Below are 25,600 nucleotides of genomic sequence, written 5' to 3'. Positions count from 1 at the left end.
TTATACATAATTACAGAGTCAGTATTCTAAAACATGCTTAAAATGGCAAATAACTGCATATACTGCTCTGAGTTGGCTGCTGTTCTTAGGAGTAAAGAAAAATATTTACCTATATCCATACTGCTGACAACAGTCATTGAAATCTGATAGTCCAACTCCTATGCCCTCAGGTTTTTTTTAAATTTATACTAAACCTCCATGTACCTCAGGTATCAACAAGTGGTCAATACTCTTTCATTTATATCTGTACCCTCCCCTTGCTCGTAATATTATTTTGAAACAAATCCAAGCTATTTTGTAACTTGAATAAATATTTCAGTATGAAATTCTTTTTTTTTTTTTTTTTTTGGTCTTTTGTTGTTGTTGCTATTTCTTGGGCCGCTCCCGTGGCATATGGAGGTTCCCAGGCGAGGGGTCGAATCGGAGCTGTAGCCACTGGCCTACGCCAGAGCCACGTCTGCAACCTACACCACAGCTCACGGCAACGCCGGATCGTTAACCCACTGAGCAAGGGCAGGGACCGAACCCGCAACCTCATGGTTCCTAGTCGGATTCGTTAACCACTGCGCCACGACGGGAACTCCTGAAATTCTTAATGTCTTATTTTTAAAATGAGAAACATAAAATTCTGTGTCATCTTAAGACTTCGTCAAGGTCGGATTTATAGGGAAGAAGAATTTTAACATGTCATCTCTAAGTCCAGCTCTTTCCCCTTCATACAGGTCTTTTTTCCTTTCCTTTTTCTACCACCTCCACCTGTTAACATGCCATTCAGGCTATATTTAAATGTGATCCATCACTCTTTCAAGTATTCTTTTACAATTTTATTTGAACCTCTTCTATGGTACTTCAACCTGCCTTGTATTACAGCTTTTTTTTTTTTTTTTTTTTTTTTTTTGCCTTTATCTAGGGCCACTTCCCGTGGCATATGGAGGTTCCCAGGCTAGGGGTCCAATCGGAGCTGTAGCCACCAGCCTACACCAGAGCCACAGCAACGCGGGATCCAAGCCGCGTCTGCGACCTACACCGCAGCTCACGGCAATGCCGGATCCTTCACCCACTGAGCAAGGTCAGGGATCGAACCCGCAACCTCATGGTTCCTAGTCGGATTCGTTAACCACTGCGCCACGACGGGAACTCACGTATTACAGCTTTTTTTCTTCTTTTTTTGGTGAGGGACTGAGGTTGGTTGATCCATCCCAGTCGACTGTATGTGCAAGACAGCAAGAATGCTATCAGTTCCATTTTTGTAACTCACGCAGCTCATTGTTCTGCTAACTATGGAAAACTGGTACCGAATAGGCACACAAAGAATAAACTTAGAAAGAAATATAATTTACTTTATTGTCTGGTCATTGATTTGACATATAAAGAATATTTACTTTTAAAATTATATTTTTGAAATTCTTGCTTTTTAGGGCTGCACCTGCAGCATATGGAAATTCCTAGGCTAGGGGCTGAATCAGAGCTGCAACTGCCAGCCTATACCACAGCCAGCCACAGCTGTGTCTGTGACCTACACCGCAGCTCACAGTAACACCAGATCCTTAACCCACTGAGGGAGGCCAGGGAACAAGCCTGCATCCTTATGAATACTAGTTGGATTCATAACCCGCTAAGCCACAACGAGCACTCCCTATATTTTTGAACTTTCAACACATCTCTCCAAAAAAACATAATTGTTTCTTAATGCTTCCAAAGTACTTGTTAATATATATGCTAAATTTCATATTAGAAATTGTTTGATAATTTACATAGATATTAAACTAATTGTGTAATGGATGGGAGCTCAAGATGGTCGTAAGTCTCCATGGTGAGCTTTAATTTCCTGGAATAGCCAAAACCCTAGGGCCCCAGAACTGAATCGTACGAGAAGTTGGGAGTGAAAAACCTATAGAAAAAGATGTTTCCTTGTTAGATTAAGTTTACTCTAATCATCAGTTTTTACAATGGATGCCTTACTTGGCTTATTGATAGCAAATGGATTTCAGTCACTGAAATAGCCAGAGACTCACCAATGCAGGTTCCATTTTCTACCTTGGTCATTCCGTTTGGACAAAGATCGATGCATTTATATCCACCACGGGTGTTCTTGCAGTGCTGATCTGGTCTGCACACATTCTGTCTACACTCATTTATATCTTGGTAAAAGAACAAAAGAAATGCAGATTAAGAAAGTGATTTCTTCCACTTTTCCATAAAAAGTATACTTTTTTTTTTCCACCCTGTGACATATGGAGTCCCTGGGCTAGGGATCAGTTCCAGGCCACTGTTGCAGCTTATGCTGCAATTATGGCAATTCTGGGTCCTTAGCCGACTGTGCTAGGCCAGGGATTGAACCTGCATCCCAGTGCTCCTGTGACACTGTGGTTGCCATTGCACCACAGCAGGAGCTCCTACCTTTGGATTTTAAGTATATTATTAACTAATATAGGTATTGATTACATAATTATGGTATAAGGTTAAAGTGTTTAAATCCAGTAAGGTATGTAATACACCACAGTATAGAGGTTCCTCAGAAAACTAAATACAGAACTACCATATGATCCAGCAATCCCACTCCTGGGAATATATCCAGACAAAACTTTCATTCAAAAAGATAGGTGTATTCCAGTTTCATTGCAGCACTAGTCACAACAGCTAAGACACTGAGACAATCGACAGATGAATGGATGAAGAGGATGTCGTACAGATTTCCCATCGTGGCACAGCGGAAACGAATCTGACTGTGAACCATGAGGTTGAGGGTTCGATCCCTGGCCTCACTCCTGGGTTAAGGATCCAGCATTGCCATGAGCTGTGGTGTAGGTCACAGACGCGGCTCGGATCTGGCGTTGCTGTGTCTGTGGTGTAGGCCAGCAGCAACAGCTCCGATAAAACCCCTCGCCTGGGAACCTCCATATGTCATGGGTGCAGCCCTAAAAAAGACGGACCAAAAAAAAAAAAAAAAAAGAAAGAAAGAAAGAAAAGAAGATGTGGTACATACATAATACATACACTGGGATACTATTCAGCCATGAAAACAAAATAATGCCATTCGCAGCAACGTGGATATAACCAGAGTCTCATACTAAGTGAAGTCAGAGAAAAATAACCATATATCACTTATATGTGGAATCTAAAACATGGCACAAGTGAACATATCTACAAAACAGAAACAGACTCTGGGCATAGAAAATAGATTTATGGTTGTTAAGGGGGAGAGTGGAGGAAGTGGGATGAACTGGGAGTTTGTGGTTGGTAGATGCAAACTATTATATTTAGAATGGATAAGCAATGAGGTCCTACTATACAGCACAGGGAACCATATCCAATCTCTTGGGATAGACCATGATGGAAGATAATATGACAAAAAGAATGTATATACACACACACACACACATATGACTGGGTCACTTGCTGTACAGCAGAAATTGACACCCTGTAAATCAACTATACCCTAATAAAAAAATTAAAACAGAATGATAAAAACCAAAATATTTCACAGAACTGGTAGCCATACTAACCACTTCCTCCTCCTAGAAAAATAAAAATTATAAATGTGTATAAAATATATAACTTGATAGATATACCGTGGTTTTGTAAAAAATTTGATAATAGAGGAAGTATTAAAAAAGTTACATAATTAGAAAATGAACCCTGTATAGTATTTGCTTCCCTTTTGTTCTTGCATGGATAACATACATGATGCATAGTAGGTATCCTATATATGGGTCCAGCTCAGGACATGGCACATGGATTTGATCAGATACCATTAAGAAGACAAGGATGTCCCTGCTTTGAATTCAAAGCCCGTCCCTTACCCAGGCATTTTCTGCCTTTGAGCTGATACCCAGGTTCACATCCACAGTGAAAACTTCCGATGGCATTGAAACAGCGGTGGTGACAGGGGCTGGATTCTTGACATTCGTTAATATCTGTTAAATAAGGCAAAACTTTCATTACCTGCTGTTAGAAAACATGGGTTAATTTATCCCAAATGTTAACATTTTAGTGATCTCTGACTGTTTAAGATCTTCCCTAAAACAAATTCAGTTCAGTTGTTCCCAAGTGACCTGCTAGGTATTTGAGAGAATTAACTGCTAGAGGTTTTTCTCTTCTCTTATTTCAAGGTGGATATTTACTAGTGATTCAGAACTATGTGGATGCAACACTTCTCTATTTTACTATATGGCTCCCACTCCTATTTCTTGGAAATTTCAGCCCTAGAATGTTGCTGACAGACTGGAGTATTAAAGATAAAAAATAATAATTGGAGTTCTCATCATGGCTCATGAATCTGACTAGGATCCATGAGGTTGCTGGTTCGATCCCTGGCCTTGCTCAGTGGGTTAAGGATCTGGCATTGCCGTGAGCTGTGGTGTAGGTCGCAGACGCAGCTCGGATCCCACGTTGCTCTGGCTCTGGTGTAGCCAGCAGCTACTGTTCCGATTAGACCCCTAGCCTGGGAACCTCCATATGCCGCAGGAGCAGCCCTAGAAAAGGCAAAAAAAAAAAAAAAAAAAAAAAAAAATTAAAAAAGCTAACGTCTTCTGCAACATCCTTTGCAAATGTAACCTTTATTCCCAATTTTTGCTATTAGCCCCATGCAGGCCTTTCTCATCTGGTGCTCAATTGAGTGCAGCATTTTAGCTTTTTTCCTCGCCTGTGGTCATTACCAAATTAATCTTCCTGAGCACCATGTGGACCACAGTGTAATGAAAACAAAACAAAACAAAACAAAAAGGCGTGAACTCCCCAACCTCGTGTGCACTTGCCTGTATTTTTGTACCTCTCCCCTTTCACTCTTTCCATTTCCAGAAAAAGAGACCACTTCTTCCATTTAAGAAAAGCTACTCTATCTGAGCTTTTGATCTCTGCAGCCTGTCTCCTCTCTTCTCACCAAGAAGAGAACTGCGGTCCACTGATCATTCCTTCCCCTTGTGCAGTGTGTTTGTTTGTTTATTTTTGCGGCTGCACTCGCAGCATATGGAGGTTCCCAGGCTAGGGGTCTAATCGGAGCTACTGCTGCCAGCCTACGCCATAGCTACAGCAATGCCGGATCCGAGCCGCATCTGCGATGTACGCCACAGCTCACAGCAACACCAGATCCTTAACCTCGTGAGTGAGTCCAGGGATCAAACCTGCAACCTCATGGTTCCTAGTCGGATTCGTTTCCACTGGGCCATGATGGGAACCCTCCTGCCTTGTGCAGTTTGAAAGCCCTTCCTCCTTACTGTCATCTTTCCCATAACCCTGTAGACATAATCAAATCTTTCCTAACAAAACTCTTCTCTCAGGTCTATAGTCACCTCAAGCTCCTTCCACTTCTCTGTTGTTCTATTTCAAACCCTCAAAAGAACAATCACCAGGAGTTCCCATCGTGGCTCAGTGGAAATGAATCTGACTAGTATCCATGAGGACGCAGTTTCGATCCCTGGCCTCGCTCAGTGGGTTAAGGATCCGGTGTTGCCCATGAGCTGTGGTGTAGGTCACAGACACAGTTGGGATCTGGCATTGCTGTGGCTGTGGTGTAGGCCAGTGGCTGCAGCTCTGATTCGACCCCTCTCCTGGGAACATCTATGTGCTGCAGGTGCAGACCTAAAAAGACAAAGAAAAAAAAAAAAGAATAATCACCATATTTTCAGCTCTTCATGTTCTCATCTTATAGTTTCAAATTGAAGACTTACAATATCTTATTTTGTATTGGTTTTCCATTTAAAAATTTCTAGTTTAATCTTTAAAAAATCTGTACATGTGCATATAAATGTAAAAATGTGAGCATATACTTTTAAAATATTTTCCTAGTGCATTTTTTCTTCTTTTGCTGGGCCTCCCTTATCCCTTTTACCCTCCTTGTCCACCAAATCTAGGATAAATAATAACATATGTCTCCTATGGATACCTATATATCATCCTAAATATATAAATCCATTCCCTTTGCTGGTGGTTGTTTCCTTTCTAGTCACATAATGTTTTCTACACAACTTACATCCTAGAGTTCTCACTCAACCACACCTCATAGAAATTCCTCAAAGCCAAACAGCTGAGCTTCAATCCATTCTTAATAATGACAGCACAGTGTTTCATGAAGTGTATGTATCATCATTCATTCATTCTACTACAGATAGGAATTTAGTTTGTATCCACTGTTTCTTCCTCTGGAAAATCTTGATAGCCATGTCATTCATAATGGCTAAAATTTTAGAGTGCCAAGATAGCCTAAATAAATCGTGGCACATTCATACCAATGGATTACTTCTCAGGACTAAAAAAGAAATGACTATCCATCTGTGAAAAGCCATGACAGAAACTTATTATGCCTATGACTAAACAAAAGAGACCTATCTGAAAAAAGCTACATCCTGCATAATTCTAACTCTATGACATTTTGGAAAAGGTAAAGCTAGAGAGACAATAAAAAGATCAGTGGTTGCCAGAGGGTGGGGAGGGAGTGAGGGATGACTAAGTGGAGCACAGAAGACTTTCAGGGCAGGGAAACTGTTCTGTATGGACTATGATGGAGGATGTATGTCATTAACCATTTGTCGAAACCCATAGGATGTACAGCCTTGAGCGTGAATCCTAATGTAAACAGTGGATTTGGGGCAGTAATGATGTGTCGGTATAGCTTTATCCTTGGTAAAAATGTACCACTCTGGTGGAGGATGTTGATAGTGGGAAAGGCTATGCCTGAGTTGGGGCAGAGAGAATATGGAAAATTTCTTTACTTTCTACTCAAATTTGCTGTGAATCTAAAACTGCTCTATGGAGTTCCCATCGTGGCTCAGCGGAAACAAATGTGACTAGTGTCCATGAGGATATAGGTTCGATCCCTGGCCTTGCTCAGTGGGTTAAGAATTCGGCATTGCCGTGAGGTGTGGTGTAGGTCTCAGACGTGGCTCAGATCTGGCGTGGCTGTGGCTGTGGTGTAGGCCAGTGGCTACAGCTCCGATTCAACCCCTAGCCTGGGAACCTCCAGATCCTGCGAGTGTGGCCCTAAAAAGACTGAAAAAAAACAAAAACAAAACAAAACAAATAAAAACCTTCTCTAAAAAATAAAGTCTACTAAAAAAGTCCTGCAATAAATATTCAGTACTGTTATGCACTGGAAGTTTATGAAATAGGTTCTATGAAGATCATGCTGTATGATCTCTCAAATATAACAGGCAGGTTTTATTCAAAGCCACTGTTACACATTCTTAAAATAGCCATGCAATATTACATCTAAACATCTTACCAAGAAGCTCAATCTACTAAACAGAGTTTACTCTAAATAATTCAAAAGGCTTTTACCTCTTAGTATAATGAAGATAAAGGACCTCCATTTGCATACCTTGACAACTCAACCCATCAGTGGTTCTTCGAAAGCCAATTCCACAGCGGACCACACAGCGATAGGATCCAATGGTATTGTCACAGTCCTGACCAGCATGGCAAGTGTGTCCACCCAAAGCACACTCATCAATATCTGCAACAAAGTGAGCCATTCAGCTAAGGGGGGCTGAAGAAAGCCAGCCCAAGAACCTGCTGTGCAATGCGGATAAGAAAGGCAGAGTATGACACTTGAAATACGCTAGAGCCAAGATGGTGAATTTTGGGGTCATTTTGAGCTAACCGACAAGCTCACAGCAGCACCATGTCACATCTTCAAAGACCAAGCCATCTGTTAGACCACTTACAAATTAGGTGGCTTATGCAAAAGTTACTTCTCCTGAGATGTTTTCCCATCTGTAAAATGAGGATAATAGCTGTGTCTCAGGACTGCTTTGAAGATGAAAGGAAAAAATGTACACGAGGTGCCCAGTCCATACTGGACATTCCACACGAGTTCCTCCTCTGCCCCCCTCCCTCTCTCTTTATCCATTCAGAAGGGGGAGGGGGTTGCTGCTTGGGCACAAAGGGAGAAATTCCTTTCTTTTCTTATTATAAAACTAGATTCTTACATGATTTCTAACTTTGAAGCATACCTAGACTCTGACAGAGGAATGTTTTGCTTTGTTTTCTTCATGCGCCCAAAGTGCTACCAGGATTGGGCAACTGACGTTCTTTATAACCTCTTTACGTTTATCCCTGTCAAATGAATATGATAACAGTCCCGCCTGCGTTGTGGGGACTAAGTGGGTCACCACAGGCATCACCACAGAGTGTGTCCTGTCGGAAGGCAGAGTGGGAGCAGTATCCTCTTTTTCTTTTGCAGCTTCATGAAGGTGGGAACAGAAAGAGTAGGAAAGGAGAGCACTGGTCTAGCATGCTTTTCCAGGTCAGAGATGACCAGGTCTGCTGCTTCAGTGTGTTGACTAGACTTAGCTCTGGGTCTACCTTGACAAGTTCTTCCATCTGCAGCGATGGTGAGGCCTTTGGGGCAGGAGCAATAGTAGGTTCCCATGGCATTGTGACAGGTATGGGAGCAGGGATTCCCTGCTGCACATTCATCTTCATCTGAAAGAAGAAGCAAAATTCTCCTTTAGTATGGAGAACCCTCTACTTTCTAGGACTTACTAAAGCTGGTGAATAGAGTGGCTTATAGAGAGAGGCCAATGCATGAATCAAATGGAACAGGAAATGCTCTAAGCACCACCAAAGGGAAAAACTAAATAAAAATTAATTTGGGGGTTCTCAAATCATCCAAGTGAATAGATGGTTAGATTGATTCTAAAACAACAGTGATGACAGCTAAGATATAATGACCATTTACTGTGACCTAATTTTTTTTTTTTAACATGTACACACATCCATTCTCTTTCAGATTCTTTTCCCACATAGATTGTCACAGAATATTGGGTAGAGTTCTCTGTGCTACACAGCAGGTGCTTTTGTCCTACGTTAGCTCTTCCTCAGAACATGCCTAAAAAATAAGTTGTTTTTATTCCTATCGTGTGTGATAAAACCGAGGAACAAAGAGGCTAAGTAAATTGCTCCAGGCCACATAGGTCATTATAGGTAAAGCTGGGATTTGATCCTGGACAGTGCAGTTTATGACCTTTTTTTTTCTTTTTCTTCTTTTTTTTTGGCTACACACAGGCACAGTGAAGTTCCTGGACCAGGAATCAAACCCCCCACCACATAGGTAGTGTGGTTTCTCAAGGCTACCTTTTTAACACTGTACTACATTATATTGCCTACCAGCAGAAGAAAAGCACTGCGTATGCAAACTTGAGTTCCTCAAGCCACTTCCTTAGCTGTTGATATATCTGTGACTCTCTGGCAGTGGTACTTGCATGGGACAAGGCTGGCTTAGTCATAGTCGTCCTCTCCAATCCAGCCCTATCCTACGATGGAGCAATCCTAGGCCTTGATGACTCCAAGTTGAATTGCTGCTATTTCATTCATAGCGGTTGAGTTGGCCAGACCAGGTTCAGTGTTTTGTCCCTGTGTTCGTTCCACCCCTGTACTTGATCATGATCCTGGACACTTGATTGCGGACACATGAAAAGGGCATGGGGCTTTGCATCTATCTTAAATCCCAGTCTAGCTCTGCCACTTGATGGCTGAGTGATCACAGGCACTCGCCTTTCCCACATCTCAATTTCTTCACTTGGACAGTGGGACATTTGGAGGACTGTTGTGATGATTAAATATCTAGTAAAATGGCACCAAATGCCCATTAAATGGTACCAATAACTCTTGGATAAAAGTAAAAATGAATCATTTATTCCTGTACTTACCAGCACAGAAGGGTCCAACTGAGTCTAAGGCAAACCCGGAGGGGCACTGATTACTGCGATCTCCTACCGCACAGAGAAAGGCAAAATTAACTGGCTTGTCAGAACATTCGCACCTTGTTTCTTTCCAGCACCATCTTCCCAGGGAAGAGATGCCAAAGATGGAACACATGACACAGATGCAACAGGTGAAAACACGTAGGATGGGAAACTTCCCCTGTTTCTCAGCCAAGAAATAAATGAATCAGAGTACAGAGATCGTTGGCAAGCAGCCAGTGGAAACAGAGTTTCTGTTTAAGTTGCGTACATTAATCGAAAATTATTCTGCGATAATGAAAAAGGACCCAAATTAATATGTATGCATAACCACAGGCAAAGTCCTAACCTTCCAGCTGTTTATGTCCTCTCGTTGTGAGGGAAGTAGGAATGCTATTTTGAGGTTCCTTAAAATAATTGATGCCAGGGAAAAACAAACTCTGATGAAGAAACCCTGTCCTTTCGTATTTCTCCTTCATTTGCAAGGTGGAGAATCTGGGTCAAAGTCCCCCTACGTGTAACGAAGTGTTTTCCTTTCCCATGCAGTCAAAGCAAAAAGAAACAGGCATATTGTTACAGAATAGATTTATGTTAGATGCCAGGAAAAAAAAAAGACATTAACAAGAACAAACAGGTTCGTTAGGGAATGTCTTTCCTTAGAAAGTAACTTGGTCTTGACTGCTGTAAGCATTTTAGCAAATATTTTTCAAACATTACTGAGCTCTAAAATCTTAAACTCATCTTTCAAGTCACTAAAGTAATGTATGTGTGCACACACACATAAGACAAAAGTTAATAGATTTCTCTAAGGGATATTTAATTCACATCATATGTTCAGTTCATATTCAATCTCTTAGAAATTATCTTAGATTTTCTTTCTTTTTTTTCCCCTTTGTCTTTCTCTTTTCTTTTTTAATATGGTTGCACCTGCGGCTTATGGAAGTTCCTGGGCTAGGGGTTGAATTGGAGTTGCAGCTGCCGGCCTACACCACAGCCACAGCAATGCCAGATCTGAGCTGTATCTGTGACCTACACCACAGCTCATGGCAATGCCGGATTCTTAACCCGCTGAGCAGGGCCATGGACTGAACCTGCATCCTCAGGGAAATGATCTCAAGTCCTTAACCCACTGCGCCACAAAGGGAAGTCCTTAGGTCTTCTTTTAATTCTAAATGCATGAAATTGTTTATTTTTATTATTATTCTAGGTGCTCTTTATAGAGGGAGTCTGGGTATTCATTAATTATTCAGGTTCATTCTACTTTGGAGAGACTCTGATTACAAAATTAAAACCCTGCTGAGAACATGAAACAGTTCGAAATTCTTTTTATATATTTATGTATTTGGAGAGTGGAAGAAACACTACTCTGATGAAAATATTTCCTTGACTAGAAAACTAGAGCCCTATTTTCTATTTCTAAGCAATCAAACTGCTTAAAGCTTTGAAGAGGAAGCCAGAGGTTCATAATCCATTTTCACCCTGAGTATAAGAATGATCCCGAGAGCATCCACCCTTCTTGCACCTTCAAGGGAGTGGGGACAGGATGGCTTGGATAGAAATGTCTGGAGCATGTTGCTAAATGATTGTTGAGTACACAACATACCGTGTGCTCTATGTGCTATGCTTCATTTGTACCCCCAAACTCCCCTACTCCCATCACAACCAACTTCCAGATGAGGAAAATGAGACGGGTCATGCAAGTAGCTTAAGTCAAAGACCTCATATAATCTAGAGCAAGGATTTAGAAGCAAGTCTGTCTGACTTTCAACTATTGAACTCAAAACTACAACTCAGGTGGTGATTAAAATTCATGCTTCATTTTTATTCACTTATCCTTACATTCTTTAATCCAGCCAATATATTGTATATGGCACTGTGTTGGGGACATGATTATGGAAAAATGTGTCACATAAACATAAGTTATTATCTGAAGATTTAGACTTCTGGTTCTAAATGGGGGGGGGTATCTTCCATTAGGTGGCATCTGGGAGGTCTTTGGGGAGATATTTTGGTTGTTACGATGATGACATGACTTAATAGGGAAGCTTATTAAAATTTAGTGAGTGGAGCAGACCCTGAGGCAGGTTTAAATACTGCAATAGTGGGATAATGATGCAAGATAAAGATGTGTCCTTTGACCCAAAAGATTTTCGTGGAAGCGAGAAAGCTGTAATTATCTAAGGTTAGGACTCATCTTCCATGTATTAAACATTTTTTTGTGTGATTAAAGTATACCATCAGTTTTCTAGGAATGTAACTGACATATAATTGATGGTCAATTACATATTATTTTATTCAGACCATTCATTGTCAAGAATTACTCAATTTTTTTTTGTCTTTTTGCCATTTCTTGGGCCGTTCCCGCGGCATGTGGAGGTTCCCAGGCGAGGGGTCAAATTGGAGCTGTAGCCACCGGCCTACGCCAGAGCCACAGCAACGCAGGATCCGAGCGGCATCTGCGACCTACACCACAGCTCACGGCAATGCGGGATCCTTTAAGCCACTGAGCAAGGCCAGGGATTGAATCCACAACCTCACGGTTCCTAGTCGGATTCGTTAACCACCGAGCCATGACGGGAATTCCAAGAATTACTCAGTGTTTTTAAGAAAATCACACTGGGGCTCTAAATGTTGGTTCAGCTATATAAATACTTCTCTCTTAACTTCCAATATAGTAATGTCTAAAGATTTTCATACTGAAGTACAAAATATTTTGTCATAAACTATTCTTCTTTGATTCTTTCCATTATAAAGTATGTTATTTTGAATTACACTATGATTTTTATTTTGACATAGTCGGGGGATAATGTAAACTATGTTTGTGTTATTGTAATGTACAGTCGTAGAAACTTTGAAAGTATAAAATCCCCTGTAAACTTGTCACTTGGAACGAACTATTGCCAAAATTTTGATGCTTTTCCCTTTAGTCACTTTTATCAGTATACACTTTAAAAAATTAAATTAGAATTTTTTACTCTACAGACTAATAACTGCCAAACTTTACTGATCATAAAATCTCCTGGACAGCTTAGTAAAAATACAGATCCTTAGTCCTAACCCAGGCAGAACTGCCAAGGAAGAAGCCTGGGAATCTGTGTTTTTAATCAGTATGAGGTTTCCTTATAGTCAATGTGACGTGGGCAACCCAGATTTGGGTCATATTGCATACTGTTTTTTTTTTCCCATTTAAAAAATGTTTATTGAAGTATAGTTAATTCACAGTGTTGTGATAATTTCTACTATACAGCAAAGTGCTTCAGATATACACGTATCTGTTCTTTTTCGGATTCTTTTCCCATTCGGGTTCTTACAGAATATTGAGTAGAGTTCCCTGTGCTATACAGCAGGTCTCCACAGACCACCCATTCTGTATACAATAGTGTGCCTATGCCAGTCCCAAACTCACAATCCACATCGCTCCCCCATGACCTATCCTCTTTGGTAGCCATAAGTTTGTTTTTGAAGTCTGTGAGTGTGCCTCTGTTTTGTAAATAAGTTCATTTGTATGATATTTTTTAAAGGTTCCATGTGTATGTGATATCATGGGATGTTTGTCTTTAGCTGACTTACTTCACTTAGTATGATAATTTCTAGATCCATCCATGTTGCTGCTTATGGCATTATTTCATTCTTTTTTATGTCTGAGTAATATTCCATTGTATATATGTGCCACATTTTTTTATCCATTGCTCTGTTGATGGATATTTAGGTGGGTTCCATTTCTCGGCTGGTGTAAACAGTGAGGCAATGAACACTGGGGTGTATGTATCTTTTTTTTCTCTTTTTAAAATTTTATTTTCATTTTTAAAAGTTTTGTTGAAGTATAGTTGACTTACAAGGTCGTGATAATTTCTTCTGTACAATAAAGTGATTCACTTATATATATAAATTATCCATTCTCCTTCAGTTTCTTTTCCCACATAGATCATCACAGAATATTGAGCAGCATTCCCTGTGCCATACAGCAGGTCCCTGCTGGCCAATCATTCCATATACCTCAATGTGCAGATGCAAATTCTAAACCACTAGTCCATCCCTCTCCCATCCACCTGTCCCCTTTGGCAACCATAAGTTTTCAAAATCTGTGAGTATGTCTCTGTTCTGGAAACAAGTTCATTTGTATCCTTTTTTAAGATTCCACACATAAGTGATATCATATAATGTTTGCCTTTTACTGATGAACTTCACTTAGTATGATAATTTCTAGGTCCATCCATGTTGCTGCAAATGGCATTATTTAATTCTTTTTTATGGCTGAGTAATATTCCATTCCACATATGTATCATATCTTTATCCATTCCTGTTGATAGACATTTTGGTTGCTTCAATGTCTTGGCTATTGTAAATAGTGCTGCAATGAACACTGGGGTGCATGTATTTTTTCAAATTATGATTTTCCCCAGATAGATGTCCTGGAGGGGGATTGCTAGATCATACATGGTAATTCTATTTTTAGTTTTTTGAAGAATCTCCATACTGTTTTCCATAGCAGTTGCACCACTTTATATTCCCACCAACATTTTCTCCAGCATTTATTGTTTGTAGACTTTTTGATGATGGACATTCTGGCGGGTGTAAGGTGGTACCTCAGAGTAGTTTTGATTGGCATTTCTCTAATAATTAGTGATGTCAAAATCTTATGTGTTTTCTGGCCATCTGAATGTCATCTTTGGAGAAATGTAGGTCTTCTGCCCATTTTTGATGGGGTTGTTTGCTTTTCTGGTATTGAGCTGTAGGAGATGTTTATATATTTTGGAGATTAATCCCTTGTCAATCTCTTCATTTGGAAATATTTTCTCCCATTCTGTGGGTTGTCTTTTCATCTTATTTATGCTTTCTTTTACTGTGCAAAAGTTTTTTAAGTTTAATTAGGTCCCATTTTTTAATTTTTGTTTTTATTTTCAGGACTCTAGGAGGTGCATCTGAAAAGACTGCTGTGGTTTATGTCAAAGAGTGTTCTATGTTTTCCTTTAAGAGTTTACAGGTCTTTAGTTCACTCTGAGTTTATCTTTGTGTATGTTGTTAGAGTGTTCTAAATCATTCTTTTACATGTAGGTGTCCAGTTTTCTCAGCACCACTTATTGAGGAGCCTGTTTTTTTCTCCATTGTATATTCTTGTCTCCTTTATTGTACTTCAGTTGATGATAGGTGCCTAGGTTTATTTATGAGTTTTCTTTTTTTTTCCCTTTTTTAAGAAAATTGCAATCAATTGTTATTTCCCCAATACATTTTTTTTTTTCCTACTGTGTAGCTGGTAACTCAGTTACACATACATGTACACATTCTTTTTTCTTCCATTATTATTCTCCATCATAAGTGACTAGACATAGTTCCCAGTGATACACAGCAGGATCTCATTGCTAATCCACTCCAAAGGCAATAGTCTGCATCTATTAACTCCAAGCTCCCAATCCATCCCCCTCCCTCCTCCTCGGCAACCATAAGTCTTTCTCCAAGTCCATTATTCCCTTTCTGTGGAAAGATTCATTTATGCTGTATATTAGATTCCAGATATAAGTGATATCATAATGGTATTTGTCTGTCTTTCTGACTTACTTCACTCAGTATGACAGCCTCTAGATCCATCCATGTTGCTGCAAATGGCATTATTTTCTTCTTTTTTATGGCTGAGCAGTACTCCATCATGTATATATACACTACATCTTCCTAATCCAGTTGACTGTTGATGGACATTTGGGTTGTTTCCATGTCTTGGCTATTGTGAATATTGATGCAATGAACATGTGGGTGCATGTGTCTTTTTTAAGGAAAGTTTTGTCTGGATATATGCCCAAGAGTGGGATTGCTGGGTCATATGCTAGTTCTATATGTAGTTTTCTAAGGTACCTCCATACTGTTCTCCATAGTGGCTATACCAGCTTACATTCCCACCAACAGTGCAGGAGGGTTCCTTTGTCAGTTGCATTGTTTGAAACTATTTTCTCCCATTCTGTAAATTGTCTTTCTGTTTTCTTTTTGGTTTCCTTTGCTGTGCAAAAGCTTGTCAGTTTGATTAGGTCCCATTGATTTATTTTTGCTTTGATTTCTGTTGCTTTGGGAGACTGACTTGAGAAAACATTTGTAAGGTTGATGTCAGAGAATGTTCTGCCTATGTTCTCTTGCGGGAGTTTGATGGTATCTTATCTTAAAGTCTTTAAGCCATTTTGATTTTATTTTCATGCAAGGTGTGAGGGTGTGTTCTAGTTTCATTGATTTGCATACAGCTGTATTTATGAATTTCCTATCCTGCTCCATTGATCTATATTTCTGTTTTTGTGACAGTTGCATACAGTTTTAATGACTGTTAGCCTGTCTAAGGAGTCAGGGAGCCACATTCCTCCAGCCCTGTTTTTCTTTCTCAGGATTTCGTTGGGTATTTAGGGTCTTTTGGGTTTCCATACAAATTTAAAAAGTTTCTGTTCTAGTTTTGTGAAAAATACCACTGACAATTGACAGGAATTGCACTGAATCTGTAGACTGTCTTGGATAGTATAGTCATTTTGACAATATTGATTTTTTAATACAAGAGCATGGTATATCTTTTCATCTGTTTGTGTTATCTTTGCTTTCCTTCATCAGTGCCTTAACAGTTTTCAGAGTATAGGGCTTTTATTTCTTTAGATAGGTTTATTCCTAGGTATGTTATTCTCTTTGATGCAGTGGTAAATGGGATTGTTTCTTTCTTTCTGATCTTGAGTTGTTAGAATATGGGAATGCAAGAGATTTTTATGTATTAATTTTGTATCTACAACTTTACCAAATTCATTGATGAGCTCTAGTAATTTTCTGGTAGAGTCTTTAGGATTTTCTATGTGTAGTACCATGTCATCTGCAAACAGTGACAGTTTTACTTCCTTTCCAACTTGGATTCTTTTTCTTCTCTGACTGCCATGGCTAGGACTTATAAAACTACTTGACTAAAAGTGGTGAGAGTGGATATCCTTGTTTTCCTGATATTAGAGGAAATGCTTTCCAATTTTCACTGTTGAGAATAACATTAGCTGTGGATTTGTCATGTATTGCCTCTATTATGTTTCCTCTATGTCCACTTTATGCAGGGTTTTTTTATTATAAATGTGTTGGATTTTGGCAAGAGCCTTTGCTGCATCTATTGAGAGGATCATATGGTTTTTATTCTTCAGTTTCTTATTTTTTTATTTTTATGGTCTGTGGCATATGAATTTCCCAGGCTAGGAGTTGAATTGGAGATGCAGCTGAGGGCTTTGCCATAGCCAAGGCAACACTGGATCTGAGCTGCATCTGTGATCTGGCAATGCCAGGTCCTTAACCCACTGAACAAGGCCAGGGATTGAATCCACTTCCTTAAAGAGACAATAACCTGCTGAACCACAGTGGGAACTCCTATTCTTCAGTTTGTTAATGTGATGTATCACACTGACTGATTAGCAGATATTGAAGAATCTTTGTATCCCTGGGATAAATCTCACTTTTTCATGGTGTATAATCCTTTTGATGTATTGTTGGATTCAGTTTGCTAATATTTTGTTGAGGATTTCTGCATCTATTTTCATCAATGATACTGGCCAATGATTTTCTTTTTTTGTGGTATCTTTGGTTTTAGTATCAGAGGGATGGTGGCTTCATGGAATGAGTTTGAGAGTGTTCCTTCCTCTGCAATTTTTTTGGGAATAATTTCAGGCAGATAGGTGTTAACTCTTTTCTAAATGTTTGATAGAAGTTGCTTATGGAGCCATCTGGTCCTAGATTTTAATTGTTTTGGAAATTTTTTAATCAATTTCAATATTTTTGATTGGTATGTTTGTATTTTCAATTTCTTCCTGGTTAAGTATTTGAAGATTGTACCTTTCTAAGAATTTGTCCTTTTCTTCTAAGTTGTCCATTTTATTGGTGTATAGATTTGTGGAAGTCTCTTTTGATCCTTTGTATTTCTGTGGTGTTTGTTGTAACTTTTCCATTTTCATTTTTAATTTTCTTTTTATTTTATTTTACTTTCCCACTGTACAGCATGGGGATCAAGTTACTCTTGCACGTATACATTTTTCCCCCCTTTGTTCTGTTGCAATATGAGTATCTAGAAATAGTTCTCAATGCTACTCAGCAGGATCTCCTTGTAAATCTATTCTAAGTTGTATCTGATAACTCCAAGCTCCCAATACCTCCCACTCCCTTCCTCTCCCGTCAGGCAGCCACAAGTCTATTCTGCAAGTCCATGATTTTCTTTTCTGTGAAGATGTTCATTTGTGCTGGATATTAGATTCCAGTTACAAGTGATATCATATGGTATTTGTCTTTGTCTTTCTGACTCATTTCACTCAGTATGAGAGTCTCTAGTTCCATCCATGTTGCTGCAAATGGCATTATGTCATCCTTTTTTATGGCTGAGTAGTATTCCATTGTGTGTATACACCACAGCTTCCGAATCCAATCCTCTGTTGATGGACATTTGGATTGTTTCCATGTCCTGGCTATTGTGAATAGTGCTGCAATGAACATGCGGGTGCATGTGTCTCTTTTAAGTAGCATTTTGTCCGGATATATGCCCAAGAGTGGGATTGTGGGGTCATATGGAAGTTCCATGTATAGATTTCTAAGGTATCTCCAAACTGTTCTCCATAGTGGCTGTACCAGTTTACATTCCCACCAACAGTGCAGGAGGGTTCCCTTTTCTTCACACCCCCTCCAGTATTTCTTATTTGTGGACTTGTTAATAATGGCCATTCTGACTGGTGTGAGGTGGTATCTCATGGTAGTTTTGATTTGCATTTCTCTTATGATCAGTGATGTTGAGCATTTTTTCATGTATTTGCTGGCCATCTGTATATCTTCCTTGGAGAACAGTCTATTCAGGTCTTTTGCCCATTTTTCCATTGGGTGATTGGCTTTTTTGCTGTTGGGTTGTATAAGTTGCTTATATATTCTAGAGATTAAGCTCTTGTCCATTGCATCATTTGAAACTATTTTCTCCCATTCTGTAAGTTGTCTTTTTGTTTTCTTTTTGGTTTCCTTTGCTGTGCAAAAGCTTTTCAGTTTGATTAGGTCCCATGGGTTTATTTGTGCTCTAATTTCTATTGCTTTGGGACACTGACCTGAGAAAATATTCATGATGTTGATGTCAGAGAGTGTTTTGCCTATGTTCTCTTCTAGGAGTTTGATGGTGTCCTGTCGTATATTGAAGTCTTTCAGCCATTTGGAGTTTATTTTTGTGCATGGTGTGAGGGTGTGTTCTAGTTTCATTGCTTTGCATGCAGCTGTCCAGGTTTCCCAGCAATGCCTGCTGAATAGACTTTCTTTTTCCCATTTTATGTTCTTGCCTCCCTTGTCAACGATTAATTGACCATAGGTGTCAGGGTTTATTCTGGGTTCTCTCTTCGGTTCCATTGGTCTGTCTGTCTGTTTTGATACCAGTACCACACTGTTTTGATGACTGCGGCTTTGTAATATTGCCTGAAGTCTGGGAAAGTTATGCCCCCTGCTTTGTTTTTGTTTCTCAGGATTGCTTTGGCAATTCTGGGTCTTTTGTTGTTCCATATGAATTTTTGGATTGTTTGGAGTTCCTGTCGTGGCGCAATGGTTGACGAATCTGACTAGGAACCATGAGGTTGCGGGTTCGGTCCCTGCCCTTGCTCAGTGGGTTAACGATCCGGCGTTGCTGTGAGCTGTGGTGTAGGTTGCAGATGCGGCTTGGATCCCGTGTTGCTGTGGCTCTGGTGTAGGCTAGTGGTTACAGCTCCGATTCGACCCCTAGCCTGGGAACCTCCATATGCTGCAGGAGCAGCCCAAGAAATAGCAAAAAGACAAAAAAATAAAAAATAAAATAAATAAATAAATAAATTTTTGGATTGTTCTAGTTCTGTGAAAAATGTCATGGGTAATTTGATAGGGATTGCATTGAATCTGTAGATTGCTTTGGGTAGTATGGCCATTTTTACAATATTGATTTTTCCAATCCATGAACATGGAATATCTTTCCATTTCTTTACATCTTCTTTAATTTCTTTAAGTTTTATAGTTCTTGGCATATAAATCCTTTACCTTCTTGGTCAGGTGTATTCCAAGGTATTTGATTTTTTTGAGGTGCATTTTTAAACGGTATTTTTGTATTCCTTTTCTAATTTCATTGCTGGTATACAGAAATGCGACTGACTTCCATTTTCATTTTTAATTTTCTTCATTTGAGCCTGTTTCCTTTTTCTTTTTCTTGATACATCTGGCTAAGATTTTATCAACTTTTTTTTACCTTTTCAAAGAACAAGGTTTTAGTGTCACTGATCTTTTCTGTTGTTTTTTTCATCTCTATTTCATTCATTTCTTCTCTGATCTTTATGATTTCTTTTCTTCTACTTGCTTGGGGTTTTGTTTGTTCTTCTTTCTCTAGTTGCTTTAGTTGTAAGGTCAGGTTATTTTTGAGTTTTTTCTCGTTTCCTGAGGTAAGCTTGGATTGCTACAAACTTGCCTCTTAAACCACTTTTTTTGCATCCCATAAATTTGGGAACATCATGTTTTTGTTTTCATTTATCTTTAGGTATTTTTTTGATTCCTTCAGTGATCAACTGGTTTTTTAATAGTATATTGTTTAATCTCCACGAATTTGTGTATTTTTGATTTTTTTTCTTGTAGTTGACTTCAAGTCAACTTATACTATAGTAGTTTTATAGTGTGGTCGGAAAAAAATGCTTGGCATGATTTCAATTTTCTGAAATTTACTGAAGCTTGATTTGTGGGCCAAGATATGATCTAGTCTAGAGAATGTCCTATGTGCACCTGAGAAGAATGTGTATTCTGCTGCTTTTGGGTGAAATGTTACATGAATTAAGTCTATCTGGTCTAATGTGTCATTTAAGGCCTGGCTTCCTTACTGCTTTTCTGTTTGGATGGTCTGTCCATTGATGTAAATAGGACGTTAAAGTCTCCCACTATTATTATGTAAATTTCTCCTTTTCTGGCAGTTAGCACTTGCCTTATATATTGAGGTGCTCCTATGTTGGGTGCAAATATATTTATAATTTTTATATCTTCTTGAATTGATCCTGTGATCATTATACTGTGTCCTTCTTTGACTCTTGTTACTTTCTTTAAAGTCTATTTTGTCTGTAACAAGTATTGCTCCTCCACCTTTCTTTTGATTCCCATTAGTCTGAAATACTTTTTCCACCCTCTCACTTTTAGTTTGTATGTGTCTCTAGATCTCAGGTGAGTCTTTTGTAGATAGCACATATACAGGTCTTATTTGTGTCTCCAGATCTGAAGTTAGTCTTTTGTAGACAGCACATATACAGGTCTTATTTTTGTATCCATTGAGCCAGTCTGTGTCTTTTGATTGGAGCATTTAATCCATTTTCATTTAAGGTATTGATATGTATGTTATTTCTATTTGTTAATTGTTTTGAATTTTTGTTGTCTTTTTTCTTCCCTTGTGATTTGATGACTATCTTTAGTGTTGTATTTAGGTTGCTTTTCCATATTTGTGTGTGTTTCTACTGTAGGTTTTTGGTTTGTGGTTAGCATGAGGTTTTGATATAGTAGTCTACACACACGCACACAATTGTTTTAAGTTGCTAGTCTCTTAATTCTAAATGCCTTTCCAATATCCTACAATCATAATCTCTTCTTGATTGCTGGTTTTGATATATTTATATGTGGATGATTTCTCCCCCTTCACTAAATGCTGGCTTTTACCAGTGAGGCTTCTCATTTGTAATTTTCTTGTTTCTAGTTGTGGCATTTTCTTTTCTGCTTAGAATTTCTTTTAGCATTTGTTGTAAAGCTGGTTTGGTGGTGCTGAACTGTCTTAAGCTTTTGTTTGTCTTTTGATTTCTCCGTAGAATCTGAATGAAAGCCTTGCTAGGTAGAGTATTCTTGGTTGAAAGTTTTTCCTTTTATCACTTTGAATATATTATGCCACTTCCTTCTGGCCTACAGAGTTTCTGATGAAAAATCAGCTGATAACCTTATGGGGATTCTCTTGTATGTTACTTGTTGCTTTTCTCTAGTTGCTTTGAGTATCTTCTTTGTCTTTAATTTTGGTCAGTTTGATTAATATATGTCTCAGAGTATTCCTCCTTGAGTTTATCCTATATGTGACTTGCTGTGCTTCCTGGACTTAAATTAGTGTTTCCTTCCCATGTTGTGGAAGTTTTCAGCTTTTATTTCTTCAAAAATTTTCTCAGGCGTTTTCTTTCTTCTCCTTCTGGTTGTTCTTCTTTTCAATGATTGTTATGTCAAGTATAGTCTCCTTGTCACTTGTTTACAATTATATTGCCAATACCCAGAACAGTGTCTGGTACACAGTAGGTACTCAACAGATATTTTTAAATGAATAAATTAAGTATTCCTTTAAAATTATAATAATTGTTTAAGAGTTTACCACACAGTTGTTCCATCATTTACAAATTTTCTTCTTACTTCAGGATATTTACTACAGGCCATTTTTTTTGTGATTTTCTTAGGACAGACTCCTAGAATGAGATAACTAAAAAAAAAGTGGACATTGGAAAGGCTACTGATACTGAACTGCTTTCCCTGCTGGCCATGCAGTAAGTGCTTCTTTCCTATACCTCTCTAATACTGAGTGGTTATCTTGTTTTTTAATCTCTGACAATGATAACTGGAAAATAATATCTAATTGTTTTAATTTGCATTTATTTGTTTAATAATGAGGCTAAACAGTTTCTCACATTCATTTTGTCATTATTGTTTCTTCCTTTGTGAATTTCCTATTCACAGACTTTATGTATTTTTTTCTATTGGGGTGTTTGTCTTTTTCTTAGTGATTTTTAAGTTTTGAACAAATACTAAAATTAATGATAGTTGTCCATAGCATCTAATGCAATTAGTTTAAACTTATTTTTTCTCTCATAAAATTTCAAAAATTTTATATATAAATTTATCTTTTCCTTTATTGTTCCTGATACCTTCTCATTGACTTGTTAAATATGAATATTTTATAATTCTAAAAATAAATTAATTTGACTTTAAAGATATAAAATTATATGGATTTGTATTTATGAATTGTCTTGACAGGTACTTTCCAAATACTAGACCAGATACAATAGCATTATTTAGGGGCTGTGTTAAAAAATACATATACTCCAAGGCCCTATCTTAGACAAAAATATTTGTGCCTAGAATTCTGAACTTTCAATCAAACTCTCTAGGTGGTTCTAATTGCATTGTAACCATAGTGCTACATAGTCTAGACCCAACAAAGAAAAACAAGCTGGTTAAGCAATTAAGAAGGCAAGCTTGCCCCCTGGTGGTCACTTAAAAAGAAATTGCAGGTACACAATTCTCGAAATTCATAGGAACAACCACCACCAGTGGGCATATATATCAGACGTAATTAACAGAATCATAGTATCCAAGGATAGCAAGGAGTTTTAAATGTCCTATAGTGTGTTTCCTTCTATTCTGGGACCCCAAATACCCCAACAACACCCTTATAGAAATCATAAAGACCTTCAAGCAATTTTTGGTTTAAAAGGACTCACATGTTGCGTCAAAGTGTATGTGACTTTTCAAAAGTCATTTTAATTCCTTTAGTCCTAGATGACATAAATTGATTTTATAGTCTTGTGCCAAATTATCTTTTAAAAAATTGTAAGGAGCACTGGAAAAAGTAGAAACAGGTTCCATAGGAAGAGTAGGTGTTACTGGGGAAAAGGAAATATAACTATTCATTTTAGTATCTCTTTTCTTTTGTCCAAGTTACCTTAACATGCAAGACAAGAGTAAAATGAGGCGATGGTGGCAACATGTAGGTGGAGAAGGTGTGGGGGCTACAGGCTCCTCTGGCTGCGAGGCTCCAGAAATCTGTGATTAGCCCCCAAAATGTGAATGTACTCCTATATTACTACCTCAAATTTGATGAAGTAGTTTGGACAGGTGTTGACAAAAACAGTCCCACGCACAACTAAGCAATGAAAGCAAGAGTAAACAGTGAAAATGAATTTTTAGTGTATGTGTTGAGCTGGTTGAAATTTACTTGGCGACTTCCTATCATGGCTCAGCGGTAATGAGCCCAACTAGCATCCATGAGGAGGTGGATTCTATCCCTGCCTTGCTCAGAGGGTGAAGGATCCAGCATTGCTATGAGCTGTGGTGTCGGTCGGCAGCGGTAGCTCTGATTTAACCCCTGGCCTGGGAATTTCCATACGCCACAGGTTCGGCCCTAAAAACCAAAACAACAACAACAACAAAAAACTACTTGGATCTATTTTAGGAAAGCCACCATAAAGCGAAACACACATTCACAAGATACACTCACAAATGATTCTGAATCATTTTAAACAAGCTCATAGGAGCCCAAAGTTCAAAGTTACTATCATTCAAACATTTAGTGTCTGTAACATAACTACATGCAGTTATCTCCAAAAATCAAAACCCCATGAGATATGGAATGCTAACTGTTGTGGTGCCTCTTACGACTGAACAGGAAATCTCAGGGTCTAGACATCAAAGAACAGCCACACAGCACAGGGTGACTGCTGACATCAAGGGAAAGCAGTTCAAAAGTGATAATTTCCAAGAACAATAAATGACAGTTTGGAATTCTGATGATTGCTCCCCAGTTTTTAAAAGCTGCTTTTAAAATAGAGAAACTTTTTTTTGGACTCTCTTAAGACACATCTTTGCGTCATGTTTCAGGAATTTAAAAAATTTCTTATCAAACAGAAGATTCAGAGGAAGAACAAATGCACCTTATTATCCAAAGAAAAATCATTGATACAGGATATATTTTAAAATTTTTCTGTCTTTAGGCTGGGACAGTAATAACTCCACCATGCGACATGAAGAAGCACATTAGCAAACTGAATGCACTAGAATGCCAACTGGATGGGCTTTACCCATCACAAAACATAGCTAAAACACATGAAAAACCTGATAACGTGATGTTCAGTCTATTCTGAATGGCGTCGGTGCATTTCTTTTACCACTTTAGAAAGGACTGGACAGGGAATTCCCATTGTGGCACAGCCGGTTAGGAACCCAGCTAGTATCCATGAGGAACGTGGGTTCGATCCCTGGCCTCACTCAGTAGGTAAAAGATCTGGCATTGCTGTGAGCTCTGGCGTAGGTTGCAGAGGCCTGGTGTAGCAGCTTGTATCCCGCACTGCTGTGACTGTGGTGTAGGCCAGCAGCTGCAGCTCCAATTGGACCTCTCAACTGGGAACTTCCACACGCTGCAGGTGTGGCCCTAAAAACAAACAACAACAATAACAAAAACAAGAAAGGACTGGACCGCATAAAGATCTGGATTTTCCTTTAACCAAGTTACCTTTGGAAATTGAAGCATGGATTTTAAAACCCAAGGTCTCTTCTAACTGGTTGTAGTCAGATTCCACAGATGATGCATGAAGTGTTTCTACCAAGAATGGCATTCTTCCCTGTGCCTGATCATAGAAAACGGTGTGGTTCCATGTGTACGGGATGCTGATGCCGTCAATGGTGAAGAGCCGGGTTGAGTAGGCATATAGCTGCCCAGGACCTATTTGAATGTAGTCCTCTGTGTAATCCTAGGAACAATATGGATTTGAGGATCAGTATGGCTCACCATGTTTTTTTTCCTTGAAGGTACTATGACATCATGTAGAATGAGGTTAAAAGAAAAAAAAAAGGCTTAGTGACTAAAAATACATAATTCTAAATTATAATTGCACAGTAGTGTTTTGGAAATAGAGTTTGAACATAATGGTAACTGCCTTAGTTGCATAATTTTGGTGTCTTAAATTAGAGTTTAATAAGGAATTCAGAGTTGTAGGTCAGGAGTAAAGAAAAATTCGAAAGGGTGATTGTTATTCATCTTTAATTTCTGGAATACTTTTATGGATGGCATACAAAAACTTTTATGTCAGAGGGTCTTTTCTCTTTGTCTATAGAAAATGATATACGTGGCTTAAATCAACACAGCTGTGACCTTGGTTCACAGGGTAATAAAACTA

At 38.6% G+C, this 25,600-nt stretch overlaps 1 protein-coding gene across 3 annotated transcripts in view; it reads right to left on the bottom strand.

Annotated features, from left to right (window-relative positions):
* HMCN1 (hemicentin 1) overlaps positions 1-25,600 on the bottom strand; it is a 492,489-nt gene that overhangs the window by 20,654 nt on the left and 446,235 nt on the right. For all 3 annotated transcript variants that reach the window (XM_021102638.1, XM_021102639.1, XM_021102640.1), the window contains 6 exons: positions 24,937-25,174; positions 9,648-9,710; positions 8,302-8,421; positions 7,316-7,450; positions 3,804-3,917; positions 2,016-2,141 (listed from right to left, as the gene is read on the bottom strand). In XM_021102638.1, coding sequence (XP_020958297.1) covers positions 2,016-2,141; positions 3,804-3,917; positions 7,316-7,450; positions 8,302-8,421; positions 9,648-9,710; positions 24,937-25,174 — 796 coding nt within the window. The remainder of the gene's footprint in view (positions 1-2,015; positions 2,142-3,803; positions 3,918-7,315; positions 7,451-8,301; positions 8,422-9,647; positions 9,711-24,936; positions 25,175-25,600) is intronic.

This window comes from Sus scrofa, chromosome 9 (assembly GCF_000003025.6).
Source record: "Sus scrofa isolate TJ Tabasco breed Duroc chromosome 9, Sscrofa11.1, whole genome shotgun sequence".
Lineage (NCBI taxonomy): Eukaryota > Metazoa > Chordata > Mammalia > Artiodactyla > Suidae > Sus > Sus scrofa.
This window is presented reverse-complemented; position numbering and strand designations above follow the sequence as displayed.